The sequence below is a fragment of the Mus pahari genome, chromosome 3, assembly GCF_900095145.1.
Source record: "Mus pahari chromosome 3, PAHARI_EIJ_v1.1, whole genome shotgun sequence".
NCBI lineage: Eukaryota > Metazoa > Chordata > Mammalia > Rodentia > Muridae > Mus > Mus pahari.
The window spans coordinates 102,747,365-102,760,548 of NC_034592.1; the positions used below are offsets into that span (position 1 = coordinate 102,747,365).

General features: G+C 54.8%; 1 protein-coding gene across 1 annotated transcript; it reads left to right on the forward strand.

Annotated features, from left to right (window-relative positions):
- Positions 1-966: 966 nt before the first annotated feature.
- On the forward strand, positions 967-10,643 carry Dll4 (delta like canonical Notch ligand 4). The gene is made up of 11 exons (XM_021193107.2): positions 967-1,406; positions 1,515-1,787; positions 2,256-2,313; positions 3,139-3,408; positions 3,784-3,844; positions 3,934-4,064; positions 5,887-6,056; positions 6,235-6,454; positions 7,472-8,174; positions 8,992-9,100; positions 9,593-10,643. The coding sequence occupies exons 1-11, from the start codon at positions 1,341-1,343 to the stop codon at positions 9,596-9,598; spliced, it is 2,067 nt and encodes a 688-aa protein (XP_021048766.1). The 5' UTR covers positions 967-1,340; the 3' UTR covers positions 9,599-10,643.
- Positions 10,644-13,184: the final 2,541 nt, after the last annotated feature.

The following is a 13,184-nucleotide window of genomic DNA, read 5'->3' on the forward strand; positions in this document are numbered from 1 at the left end:
CAGAGAGATCTAGGCCTGCTCAGCCTCAAGCTCTCTCACCTTGCCTCTCAAGTGGCCCAAGGAAATTCTGGAATTAAGAAAGTTTCCTCCCTACTCCAGCGGAGCTAGGGGACGCGGGTGGAGGGCCAGGATGGGGCTATGGAGATCAAGCGGGACCCAGGTGAGATAGGCACTGAGGGAAAGACTAGAACCTCATTACCATACAGCTGAGGACGCGCCCCCCCCCCTTCGAGAACCACGCCCCCCCACCTCTCTTTCGAACCACTAGTCCTGGCTCTAGCATGAGCCAAGAGGGAGTGGGGGTGGGGGACAAAGAGAGAAGGCACGCGCTGGGCACGCCCCGCTGCTTGAGAGAGACACGCCTACCAGGTGCAGAGAAGACCGGAGTCTTAGACGCTTGGCCCTTTGCCTTGCTTGGAATAGCTAGGGAAAGGTTAACGCGTCGGATGGCTTCCCTGCGGTGCTGGGGACGCGTGAAGGGTGGGCACACATAGGCTGGAGGCCAGCGAGGCAGGAGCTACCTAAAGTGTGGGAAGGAAACGGAGATCCAAATCCCCTGGCCCTGCTTTTCGCTTTCCTAGTTTAAGCTTTCCCCACCTGCTAGAGGACTGTAGGTATCTAATGCCTGGATCAGGTGCACCGCCTGCGGGGACCCCTTAGAGTTTCCACCCCCAGGACCATTCGGGAACCGCCTCACCTCCCGCCGCATCACTGGACTACCTTCCTATCCTCTGGTGGCGAGGGTCTCAGCCTTTAAGCAGACGATCTCTAAGGACTGCTCGCCGGGCACGCGCAGAGCTGGGAGCCCAGAAGTTGGAAGAGGGGCGGGGACCTGCGCCCTACTGGCTGGCTGACAGGGGGAGCGGCGGGGGCGGAGGCCCCCTCCGGTGGGTGCTGGGACTGTAGCCACTAGAGGCCTGGAGGGGAGGGGAGAGTGACCGTGAGTCTGTCTGACTGACAGGCTGCGAAGAGCAGCCAATATATATAAGAAAGGCTCCGGAGCAAGCAGGTTTCAGTAGCGGCGCTGCTCGCAGGCCAGGAACCCGAGGCCAAGAGCTGCGGCCAAAGCCGCTTGGGTTGCAGTGTACTTACCTCACTAGCCCGCTCGAGACCCTAGGATTTGCTCCAGGACACGTACTTAGAGCAGCCACCGCCCAGTCGCCCTCACCTGGATTACCTTGTGAGGCATCGAACAGCGGAGTTTTTGAGAAGGCGACAAGGGAGCAGCGTCCCGAGGGGAATCAACTTTTCAGGAACTCGGCTGGCAGACGGACTTGCGGGAGAGCGACGTCCCTAACAAGCAGATTCGGAGTCCCGGAGTGGAGAGGACACCCCAAGGGATGACGCCTGCGTCCTGGAGCGCCTGTCGCTGGGCGCTACTGCTGCTGGCGGTACTGTGGCCGCAGGTAATGCCCCACGTCCTCTCCGCCCCCTCCCGCAGCGCTCCGGGCTTGCGCCCGGGCCCCGGCTGAGCCTGACCGCTCTCCTCCCTCCTTCTCTCGGTCCCTGTGCAGCAGCGCGCTGCGGGCTCCGGCATCTTCCAGCTGTGGCTGCAGGAGTTCTCCAACCAGCGCGGAATGCTGGCCAATGGGCAGTCCTGCGAACCCGGCTGCCGGACTTTCTTCCGCATCTGCCTTAAGCACTTCCAGGCAACGTTCTCCGAGGGACCCTGCACCTTTGGCAATGTCTCCACGCCGGTATTGGGCACCAACTCCTTCGTCGTCAGGGACAAGAATAGCGGCAGTGGTCGCAACCCTCTGCAGTTGCCCTTCAATTTCACCTGGCCGGTAAGCACAACCTAAATGCACCGGGAGATCACCGAAGGGAAAGAAGGGAGCGCCGGGACACCAGAGCCCCTTTCCAAAGCGCTCTCCGGAGAGCCCCAAGGGCTCTTTCTCTCCTGCCCCCGCCCCCCTGTTCTCTCATGGGATCATCCCGGAGAGGCTTTCGTTAGTCTTTCCTCCCAGTTTCTTCCCTTTCCTTCTCCCCAATTCTTGGGATACGAATTTCATTACCAAAACCCCAACGCTACGCCGCTCGCCCACCCCCGGCTCTCACACTCCCGCATCCCTCATCCCTCCCCTGCCTTCTCAGCTCGCGCGCAGCAATGCCCGAACACCAGTTATGTTGAGCCGAGCTTCGTAACTGTATCCTGCAATTAGATTAATTAAACAGGCTGCTGGGAGGCACCCCTCCTTTCCCGCCCTGCTCATATCGCTATCTCTAATGTCCCCCACCCCCGTTTTGTTTCCCAGGGAACCTTCTCACTCAACATCCAAGCTTGGCACACACCGGGAGACGACCTGCGGCCAGGTGAGTATCTAACTTCTCAGCCACAGGGGGGCGACATCACACAGCGCCGAAAGAGTTAACCAGTTATAGACTGGAGTGGGGGTGGGGGACGCAGGCTTAGGGGTGGGGGCCAGGACGCTTAGCTTGGCCGGAGCTGCGCCCCGCGCTGGACGCTCGGATTCCGCTCGCTGCCTGGACTCAGAGCACAATTGCGTTTCCTGCGGGTTATTTTTGGCGTGGGAACGCGGGGAGCACGGCGGTGAGAAAGGCCGAGGCTGCCAGCGCCGCTGACGGGCCTCTTCCTGTATTTTACACCTTTTGCGAATTCCGCTCCTTTGGAAAGGGAATAATGGCTTTGGGATGTTGTTCTGACACAGAGGAAAAGGATATTTCACCAGCACAACAATTCTCACTTTGAAAAGGAAAAAGAAAAACCATTACCTGCCTCTAGAACAGAACCCCTAACACGGCACCAAAGAACCCCTTGCTCCCAATTCTCGAACCAGAAAACTTTCCCCTTTAAATTTTTTCTTTTTTCCATTTTGACCTCTTTTCCTCTTTCCCCTCGGTATCTGCCTCCACAACCCTAGGATATCTTAACATCCGTCTATTGTACCTTTTTTGAATGCTATCAAGCCCCCTGCACATGCACACACCCAGGGAAACTAAGTAGCAAGAATCTGGGACCCTCTGGCCTGTGCTTGCTTGCAGGTGGAATTAATCTGGATAATTAGAGTGTGAACTGACCACCATAGTCACATTTAAAGAGACAGTTGGCAGAGGTCAACTCTTTGAATTAGGTTGGCTCTCTGAGTCAGGTTCTCTGACCATCGCCTCTTTCTGCAGAGACTTCACCAGGAAATTCACTTATCAGCCAAATCACCATCCAGGGCCCCCTTGCTGTGGGTAAGATTTGGCAAACAGACAAAACAGAGCAAAATGACACCCTCACCAGACTGCGCTACTCTTACCGGGTCATCTGCAGTGACAACTACTATGGAGATAGCTGTTCTCGCCTGTGCAAGAAGCGCGATGACCACTTCGGACATTATGAGTGCCAGCCAGATGGCAGCCTGTCCTGCCTGCCGGGCTGGACTGGGAAGTACTGTGACCAGCGTAAGTAGCCAGCCCCCCCCCCCAGAATAGAAAGGATGGGATTTTTTTTTTTCCAAGAAAGCACCATACAGTTGTTTCAGCTTTCCTCAGACTGGGTCTGTGCTGCCTACTAGCTGGGTCTCAGGACCAGCTGGGGATGCTGTACCCTTGGTCTCAGAGCCTCCTCTGCACTGCATAAGCCTACAGGGTCCTTATTCTTCATCCCCGTGCAGTGTGATGTTCTCCCACCCCCTCATCCCTCGGTCCCCTTTAAGATAACCATGGCTCCTCTTGGAGGCCAAGGGTAGGAAGCAAGCCCAGGGGAGCAGGACGGGAGGTTGAGGCTTCAGAGTCCATGGTACCACAACCTCATCCAGCCCTATTTCTTTTCCTTAGCTATATGTCTTTCTGGCTGTCATGAGCAGAATGGTTACTGCAGCAAGCCAGACGAGTGCATGTAAGTGGGGACAGGAAACGGGAGTGGGGGGGCTCTCCCTTGTGTGCAGGTCTCCCCCCTTACACTGGGCTCCCCTCTTGTCTTAACAGCTGCCGTCCAGGTTGGCAGGGTCGCCTGTGCAATGAGTGTATCCCCCACAATGGCTGTCGTCATGGCACCTGCAGCATCCCCTGGCAGTGTGCCTGCGATGAGGGATGGGGAGGTCTGTTTTGTGACCAAGGTGAGTGAGGGAAGGAGAGATGGGGTGGCAGGGCCTGAAACTAGAGATGGTGACTGGACACCTTTCTTGGTGGTCAGTAACTGACTTTCCTATTATTGTTCAAGGACAAGTCTCAGGACTTGTCTATGTGCACATGTGTGAGTGTGTGGGTGTGGGTGGGTGGGAGGTATTAGGAATGGAACTCAGGTTCTCTAACATACTTGGGGGCAAGCACTCCACCTGTGAGCTCTATCCCAGCCCACTCACTGCTTTTAAAGGCTCTTTACAACTAACCTAAAATGGGATGGTGGGACATTCTTCTCTGCGTCCTGAAGAGTCGGGATGACTAAAGAGGCCAGGGGTAACAGCTTGGCAGCCTGCAGCTCATACTCATAAATTCTAGCAAGACTAAAGAGAAAGGGAAGCTTAGCGCTGTTCCTCTTTCTGCCTTGTAGTTACCTATTAACCCCCTGAGTGTTTGCTCACCTTCCAAGGCTCTCCCCTAAACAGCTGTCTGGTGGGGTGTGCCTGCTGGCTGCCTTGGGCTGTGGCCAATCCAGGCCTTTGGATAGAGGGAACATGTAACTGCCTTTTTAGTGTGGCCACAGCCACCTGCCTTTCCCCAGTGACACTTGCCAGGCAGCTGCCTGAGCTCACAGTCTCTACCTGACATTTGAGGGTTGCAACTCTTTTGCCCACATAGGAGTCTTTGAGCTCCAGTCTTATAGAGAGAGGGGACCTTTTCTTTTACATCCCTGTAGCCAGCTGCATCCTCCCATTTTCGGGGTCAAGCACTGTGCCTGCTGCCATGGCAACATCACACTGGCCTGGAGAGGATGGGGAGTGGGTTTGCCAAGCTGGAAAAAAGTTGGCCTAGGTCCTGCCTTGTTGCCAGAATGGAATTCAGAATCCTTGTATGTCTCCCCTTCTTTCCCTCTCTCCTCTCCTTTCCTCCTCCCACCCGCATCTCTCTCTCTCTCTCTCTCTCTCTCTGACACACAGAACTTCCCTTCTTTATTTCTGCTCCCAACACACACACACACACACACACACACACACACACACACACACACACATCCTTCCCTTTCTGCCATCCACATTTGCTCCCAGGTGACAGTCATATACTCACTGTATGCAAACACAACCCTTCCAATCCCTATGTTTGCTTTGTCTGGCTCTCCCTCCTTGTTCTCCTCCAACAAGAAAACAAATAGCTATCATTCAAGATACACTTTCAACACCTCCTTTAGAAGATACCGGTCAGCTAGGCGTGGTGGCGCACGCCTTTAATCCCAGCACTTGGGAGGCAGAGGCAGGCGGATTTCTGAGTTCGAGGCCAGCCTGGTCTACAGAGTGAGTTCCAGGACAGCCAGAGCTAAACAGAGAAACCCTGTCTCGAAAAACCAAAAAAAAAAAAAAAAAAAGATGCCGGTCCTGCCTATGGTGGCTCTCATCCCCCTTCACTCTTTCCACCTGTTGAATTTTTACTCCTCCTTCAGTTTCTCCAGGCATGCACCTCCTCTGTGAAGCCTCTCCTGACTTCCTCATTGGCTAGGGGCCTCTTCTTCATCTTGCTCTGCCTGGGACTGTTTGTGAGCGTAACCAGCAGGATGCTGGCCAGTTGTGCTTCGTTCCAACTTTTAGTATATGTATATGGCTTATGTGTAGTTTCAGGCGATTCAACACTCAGGATTTCACAGGCAGAGAAAGGGGGGATGCCTGGGCCTGGAAAACTTACAAGTTTAAGCTTCTTTGGGCCAAATAATACAGGGTTACTTTGAGTGGAGTTGGGAGAGTTCCTGGTCCCACTCAGCTGTTTTTTTTTTTTTTCCTGTCTCCACAGATCTCAATTACTGCACTCACCACTCACCGTGCAAGAATGGATCAACGTGTTCCAACAGTGGGCCAAGGGGTTATACGTGCACCTGTCTCCCAGGCTTCACTGGTGAGCACTGTGAGCTGGGACTCAGCAAGTGTGCCAGCAACCCCTGTCGAAATGGTGGCAGCTGTAAGGTGAGACCCACATCAGCTCAGGAAGGCACAGGTCTAACCAGGGAGCATCCAGGCAGTGGTTACATATGCATGCATGCATGGATGGGCACTCTGGTCAAGTAGAGGCTAGGCACCAACCTCATACATCTTTGTCCCATCCCCCGGGCCCAACTTTAGCCTATTTATATTCTCTCTCCAGGACCAGGAGAATAGCTACCACTGCCTGTGTCCCCCAGGCTACTATGGCCAGCACTGTGAACATAGTACCTTGACCTGTGCGGACTCACCCTGCTTCAATGGGGGCTCTTGCCGGGAGCGCAACCAGGGGGCCAGTTATGCCTGCGAATGCCCCCCCAACTTCACCGGCTCTAACTGTGAGAAGAAAGTAGACAGGTGTACCAGCAACCCGTGTGCCAATGGTAAGCCCTTCTGTCACCTTACTAACCTGCTGAAGTGTCCCCGGGGCCAGAGAGCCTGAGAGAGTCAGGAGGAGAGAGACCTGTCTGCTACTGTGGGCAGACTGACTGAAACAGGCTCCTGTTTGGTTTGGAGGGTGATGGAGAGTAGGGTTTGGAGGAGAAGGTCATCGGTAGGCTGTAGGTGAGGGTAGTATCCATCCGCATGACCTCTGTCTGTTCTTACTCCATGGCTGAGCCTTGGCCTGACAAGGCTAGCTTGTGCCCTCCTCAGGAAGCCTTGAATTAGAAAGAAGGATGTTGGAGGCTTCACACTCCCTTTTCAAGGGAGGCTGGTGATAGAGCTCTGTACCTTGAGGCCTCATCTTCCCCCACATTCACCTAGAATGAGTGTAGCACAAAGAATCTGGAATACCCAGTACTTTTTGATACACAGAACACGTTGGTAGGAGGCAGGCAGGCAGCCATTCAGGAGCCAACAACAACCTGGGAGTGGCAACGTGATCTGTTCTCACTCCCCTGGGCTACGGTTTTTATCATCCCCGAATGGGAAAATGAAACTAAGTATCTTAGTTGGGAGGAAGAGTAAGTGGTGACTGCACTGCAGAGGCTTCCTGTGCATGGTCCACACTACTCTTTACCTTCCATCTCCCCTCCTGATCCTCAGAGCTACCTGTGAAAGCATCAAATTCTTCAGTTTAGCAGGTGAGGAAACCAAGGCTAAGGGATCAGGTGAAGCTGCAGGTGTCAGATCCCTTGCCAGAGAGATCAAGCCAAGCATATCTGTCTTACCCTAAATTCTGGAAGACTCCAGTAACTATTATCCAATAGCATGGAGAACCGGGATCACTCCAGAGGCCAGGGCTTTGGAGTCTTTGTACAGTTCTCTTTGTAGAGAGCTCTCTGTCCACGCAGGCTGAACACACAGTGGTAGAAGAGCTTAAGCTCGTGGGTGAGACCTCATTCCCTTCGCCCGCGAACCCACAGGCTATTGCTGACATGGGTCCTGTGTCCTTACAGGAGGCCAGTGCCTGAACAGAGGTCCAAGCCGAACCTGCCGCTGCCGACCCGGATTCACAGGCACCCACTGTGAACTGCACATCAGCGATTGTGCCCGAAGTCCCTGTGCCCACGGGGGCACTTGCCACGATCTGGAGAACGGGCCTGTGTGCACCTGCCCGGCTGGCTTTTCTGGCAGGCGCTGCGAGGTGCGGATAACCCACGATGCCTGTGCCTCCGGACCCTGCTTCAACGGGGCCACCTGCTACATTGGCCTCTCCCCAAACAACTTCGTCTGCAACTGTCCTTACGGCTTTGTGGGCAGCCGCTGCGAGTTTCCCGTGGGCTTGCCACCCAGCTTCCCCTGGGTAGCTGTCTCGCTGGGTGTGGGGCTGGTGGTACTGCTGGTGTCGCTGGTCATGGTGGTAGTGGCTGTGCGGCAGCTGCGGCTTCGGAGGCCTGATGACGAGAGCAGGGAGGCCATGAACAATCTGTCAGACTTCCAGAAGGACAACTTAATACCTGCCTCCCAGCTCAAGAACACAAACCAGAAGAAGGAGCTGGAAGCGGACTGTGGCCTGGACAAGTCCAACTGTGGCAAACTGCAGAACCACACATTGGACTACAATCTAGCCCCAGGACTCCTAGGACGGGGTGGCATGCCTGGGAAGTACCCTCACAGTGACAAGAGCTTAGGAGAGAAAGTGCCACTTCGGTTACACAGGTAAGCCACGCTTGGAAGCCCATAGCTTGGTCACGAACCCCTGCATAGTTTGACAGGGTCTCTCCTAGGCTGAGTGGGAGACTGGCATCGAGACTGGCATCAGGCCGTGGCAACTTTTAATCAAGTAAGATGGCAGTAGTGACAGGAAGAAGATGCTCTAGTTACATTTCTATAGGGACCCGGGCTCACTGGCACACACTTGTAGCCTTAGCTACTTAGGCTAAGACAGGAGGACGGCAAGTTCGATGCTAGCCTGGGTAATAGCAGATCATGTCTCACAAACACTGAGATGGCTCAGAGGAGAAAGGCACCTCCAGGACCTACTTCTGACATGGTGTGGTCTCTCTCTCTCTCTCTCTCTCACACACACACACACAAACACACACACACACACACACACACACACAATAATTTTTAAGAATTCTGCTAGGGATCTTTTACTAGGGAAGTACCTCTCATTCATTCATTCAGTCAGTCAGTCTCAACTCCCAAATACCAAGTGTCCACAGTATATCTCTCGTGGTTTCCATCTTCCCACAGTAGGGCTTGTCTCTAGTGGCAGTACTGGCTTTTTCTAGGCCTATAACTTTTCTGGTTTGGTTGGTGCCTATAGCTCCCTTAGAGGCTATTCTAACTCCCTGCCCCTGTGGGCCAGCACTGAGCATCCCCCCCCCATGTCCTTCCCCAGCCCCCTCCGGACCCCTGCAGCACATACCCTAAAGGGGATCTCTGGGATCTAGAATGACACCTCCTTGCACCTCCAGGCTGTCCCCTCCCTACTCCCTCATTCTTACCAGCCTGTCTTCTGTTCCTTCAGTGAAAAGCCAGAGTGTCGAATATCAGCGATTTGCTCTCCCAGGGACTCTATGTACCAGTCAGTATGTTTGATATCAGAAGAGAGGAACGAATGTGTCATTGCCACAGAGGTGAGTTCTGGGCTGGACTTCCCTCTAAGCATGTCCCCTCCTGCTTTGTGTGGATAGGGAAAAAAAATGTCCTGGTCACTAGCAACCCCATTCCTGAAGGGGTGGGTCAGAGATCTCTTCCTTGGTGTGTAGTAGCTCTTGGGTGCCCTGCTGGCCCTATTGCCACAGAGGGAGTGATACTAGAGCCAGGTGGTATGCCTGACTTGGCAGCTGTGCCAGTGAAAGGGACATAGTCAAGGAGCCAGAGAGCAGAGCTTTCAGGAACTATCTCCCACTTGCCCTGTGGGTGAAGACAGTTACCTGAGCCTGCCTGCTTGCTTCCTCCATTGAACCCCACGTTAGTGCAAGCTCCCAGACACTTGTATGTCTTAGAGCAGGAGGCTGAGGGGACTCCCTCTCCCTCAGTGGCGGCTCCTAGAGAGGCCCAGAGCACCTCTGGATCATTGCCTACCCCCAGCATAACCATTTTCCCATTTTGTATGTGATTCCCAGGTATAAGGCAGGAGCCTGCTCGGACACCCAGCTCCGGCTCAGCTGCTGGGCCTTCCTTCTGCATTGTTTACATTGCATCCTGGATGGGACATCTTTAGTATGCACAGTGCTGCTCTGCGGAGGAGGAGGAGGGAATGGCATGAACTGGACAGACTGTGAACCCGCCAAGAGTTGCACCGCCTCTGCGCACCTCCAGGAGTCTGCCTGGCCTCAGATGGGCAGCCCCGCCAAGGGAACAGAGTTGAGGAGTCAGAGAAACATCAGTCGAGCTGATCTCTAAGGTGCCTCTCGGACTTGGACTTGCTCTGCCAACAGTGGCCATCCCGGAGGGAGCTCTTGACTGTTCTCCAGAGAGTGGCAGTGACCCTAGTGGGTCTTGGCGCTGCTGTAGCTCCTGTGGGCATCTGTATTTCCAAAGTGCCTTTGCCCAGACTCCATCCTTACAGCTGGGCTCAGTGAGAAAGCAGAAAGGAGGCTTGCAAGGGATAAGCCTCCTGCGGGCAGCACAGCCTCAGAGTCTGGCATTTAGCAGGCGCTACCCTGCAGGTGAGGAAAGCCCGAGGAGAGGACGCCACACGTGTGAATCCTGCCTCCAACCACAGCAGGTGGGGGTGCCACCTTCAGCCTCTGGGCAAGAGTTGGTCCTTTCCCTGGTCCTGGTGCCTCTGGGCTCGTGTGAACAGATGGGCTTAGGGCACACCCCTTTTGCCAGCCCCAGGGTACAGGCCTCACCAGGGAGCTCAGGGCCTTTATGCTAAAGTTCCAATAAGGGAGATGGGGAGGGGGTGTGCTGTGGCCTAGGCCCTTCCCTCCCTCACACCCATTTCTGGGCCCTTGAGCCTGGGCTCTACCAGTGCCCACTGCTGCCCCGAGACCAACCTTGAAGCCGATCTTCAAAAATCAATAATATGAGGTTTTGTTTTGTAGTTTATTTTGGAATCTAGTATTTTGATAATTTAAGAATCAGAAGCACTGGCCTGTCTACATTTTATAACATTATTTTGTATATAATGTGTATTTATAATATGAAACAGATGTGTACAGGAATTTATTACTTCTTGGGTCCTATCTGTGTAATAGCAGAGTGGGGGTCCTTTCCCTGCCTTCCTTTCCCAAATTCGAAGCCCCTTATCTTCTCGCTGTTGAGCGGCTCTGCGGGAACCCTAGGGCCTGTGCATGCTTGGGTTTGGCGTGTTGTGCGGAAGGGTGGTATCCCAGTTCAGTCTTAGGGCAGCCTTGCCTTGGCCACCTGATTCCCAGCCAAGGCCAGCCTCCATGCCTGGTGACTTTAAAACTGGGTGCTCCTACTCCACTTTAAGTTCCATGGAGCTATTTTCCCCTGCCTTGATTTTCCCATTGAGGAAGATTCTCTCATTACTTATTCAAAAGTGCTCTTTCATTAGATAATGAGTAAAGTCCCCTCGGGTACTTCCTCCTGCCACTGGGGCATTTGGGTCGCACTGGCACCTGCGCTTCTGGTACTAGTGTGGAACTGGTCTGGGATGAGGAAGGGGAGGGGAATTACCCTAGATTTATCTTTTTCGAAGTTGGGCAGAGCTGAAGGGATGCTGAGGCTACAAGGGGAGGGTCAGAGCCTTTCCCGAGTCTGTTGCTCAGGCTGAGACACTGATGAGGGAGTTTCCAGTCTATTCCATGCACAGCTTCCTCTAAGGCACAGGATAGTCCCTAGGGTGCTGATTCTCTCTCTGCAGCCACCATATACCCCATGTCAAGCAAATTGTGAGAAACAACAACCACAGCCACCCAAAGCCAGTGAGAAGCTGTGCAGAGGCTCCTCGCCAGACCCAACAGATCCCTTTCTCTTAGTGGAATCCAACTGCAGGAGGCAAACTATTCCCCAGTCCCGGCTCTGGCATGGTGGACAGGAGCTGGGTGCTTACTGGAGTCCCAGGAGCGTGCGCATGTTCCATCCACGGCTTGGTCATCATTCCCTGTTGCTCTACTGCACACACAGGGTATCAAACAGGAAAACATTCAGGGAACCGTTCCCACAGCCTGAGCCGACAGCAGGGGGAAGAACAACACGACCTCACTCTTCCTGCCCAAAATGAAACAGGAAAGCGGCTTCTAGGCTGGGGGGGGGGGGGAGGCGGGGGGAGGCTGGGCTGGGACAGAAGTCGAGATGACGAGGCTCCCATGTGGGGGACAGGTAGGACACCCGCAGGCCTGCACGTCCACACCACTGGGCTAGGCTATATTGCCAGATGGTCAGAGAAGAGCCCTGGAGGGGTCCTGGTGGCTGTCTCAATCCATTTTACCACCTCTGATACTCTAGCCAAGGAGCTGAGAGAGAGCCCAACACATGATAGAGACTTTCTGGTGCAAGTTGGAACCTGAGCAACGGACTTAGTGTGGTATGCTTGTGGGGGCTCCAGCCTGCGCCCACGCCACGCCCTCTTCCCAGCTTACCTCCAGCAAGTCCGATGTGGGCCCAGTTCTTAACTGGAGTGTGAACAAAACATATATTTTTTCTCCAGAAATTCCCGAAGGTCTCTCCTTGAGAAGCCACACCCCCCCATCACAGAGGTAGGGTATTTAACGGTCTCTTGATTACTCAAGAGTCCAGAAGACTTGGCATTCAAACAAGATTAGATTATAGCTCTAGAAGCGTTATAAAGCATTCTCAAGAGCCTGGCAAATGCTCTTCTTTAAATATTTTATAATAGAATTAGAGTTTAGCAGTTCCTCAGTAGCTTGGCCTTACAGTCCTGTCTAAAGAATTAGTCTGACCTCCTGATGACCTTCGGGCCTGAGGACAGCTGCTTTTCCAGAGCTTGTTGGCTGGTGACCACCTGGAGATCCTTGTCCTCTGGGTTGGGAGGGGCCGCAGTCAAGCCTCTCTTGGCTAGCCCTGGCATAGTTGATCTCATCTGGGGGCAAATGAGTGTACCACGGTTCCGACTCGCTTCGACTCAGGCTAGTTGAGGCCACTAGACTCAAGCAAGGTGTACAGTGTTTCACCTCTGCCAGGGGCCCAGAGGGCCCTCCTTTGGCTCCCTCCTTCCCTCCCTATGGTATCTCCACGTGGGTCTGCACCATCTGTGGGCCCAACCCTCCGCCCCCGTGTGACCTGCTGCATTCCGGGAAGGAGATGGAAGTGATTCACTCAGGGAACTGTGACTGTCCCTTCCCGGGGAGGGGATGCTCCTGGGAGACCCCAGAGGTCTTTCCCCAGGGGCCGCGCCCACGACCCCACGCGTCCCAGGGTGGCCTGGACCGGATTGGGCAGAGGAAGAGGCAGGTGCGCCGCCCGCCCGCCGGGGTCAGCCCTCCACCTGCCGCCACCGCCGGGCGCCCGAGAGCGCTGCGGCTCCCCGCCCTCTGCTCTTTGTTACAGCCCGACTTCCTGTTTGTGGTCGGCGACCCCGGCTTACTTCCCGGGCCGGGAAGCCGCCGAAGGCCGCGAGTTTCTCTGGGACACTCCCACTGGATCCAGCCTCCTGCCTCCTCCGAGTCCCGCCCCTGGCCCGGGAACCCGCGCGGGGCCGTAGTCGCGGGAAGCGGGAGCCTTGGGCGGGTGTCGCGGCGGGATAGCAGGGCAGTCGCCGGACACTAGAGGGCGCTGCGCACT

Bases quoted from the DNA above. Each gene is read 5' to 3' on its own strand.
- Dll4 (XM_021193107.2), top strand. From the start codon at position 1,341: ATGACGCCTGCGTCCTGGAGCGCCTGTCGCTGGGCGCTACTGCTGCTG. The intron at 3,409-3,783 runs GTAAGTAGCCAG...TCTTTTCCTTAG, and splicing joins TGGGAAGTACTGTGACCAGC to CTATATGTCTTTCTGGCTGT. The intron at 8,175-8,991 runs GTAAGCCACGCT...CTGTTCCTTCAG, and splicing joins GTGCCACTTCGGTTACACAG to TGAAAAGCCAGAGTGTCGAA.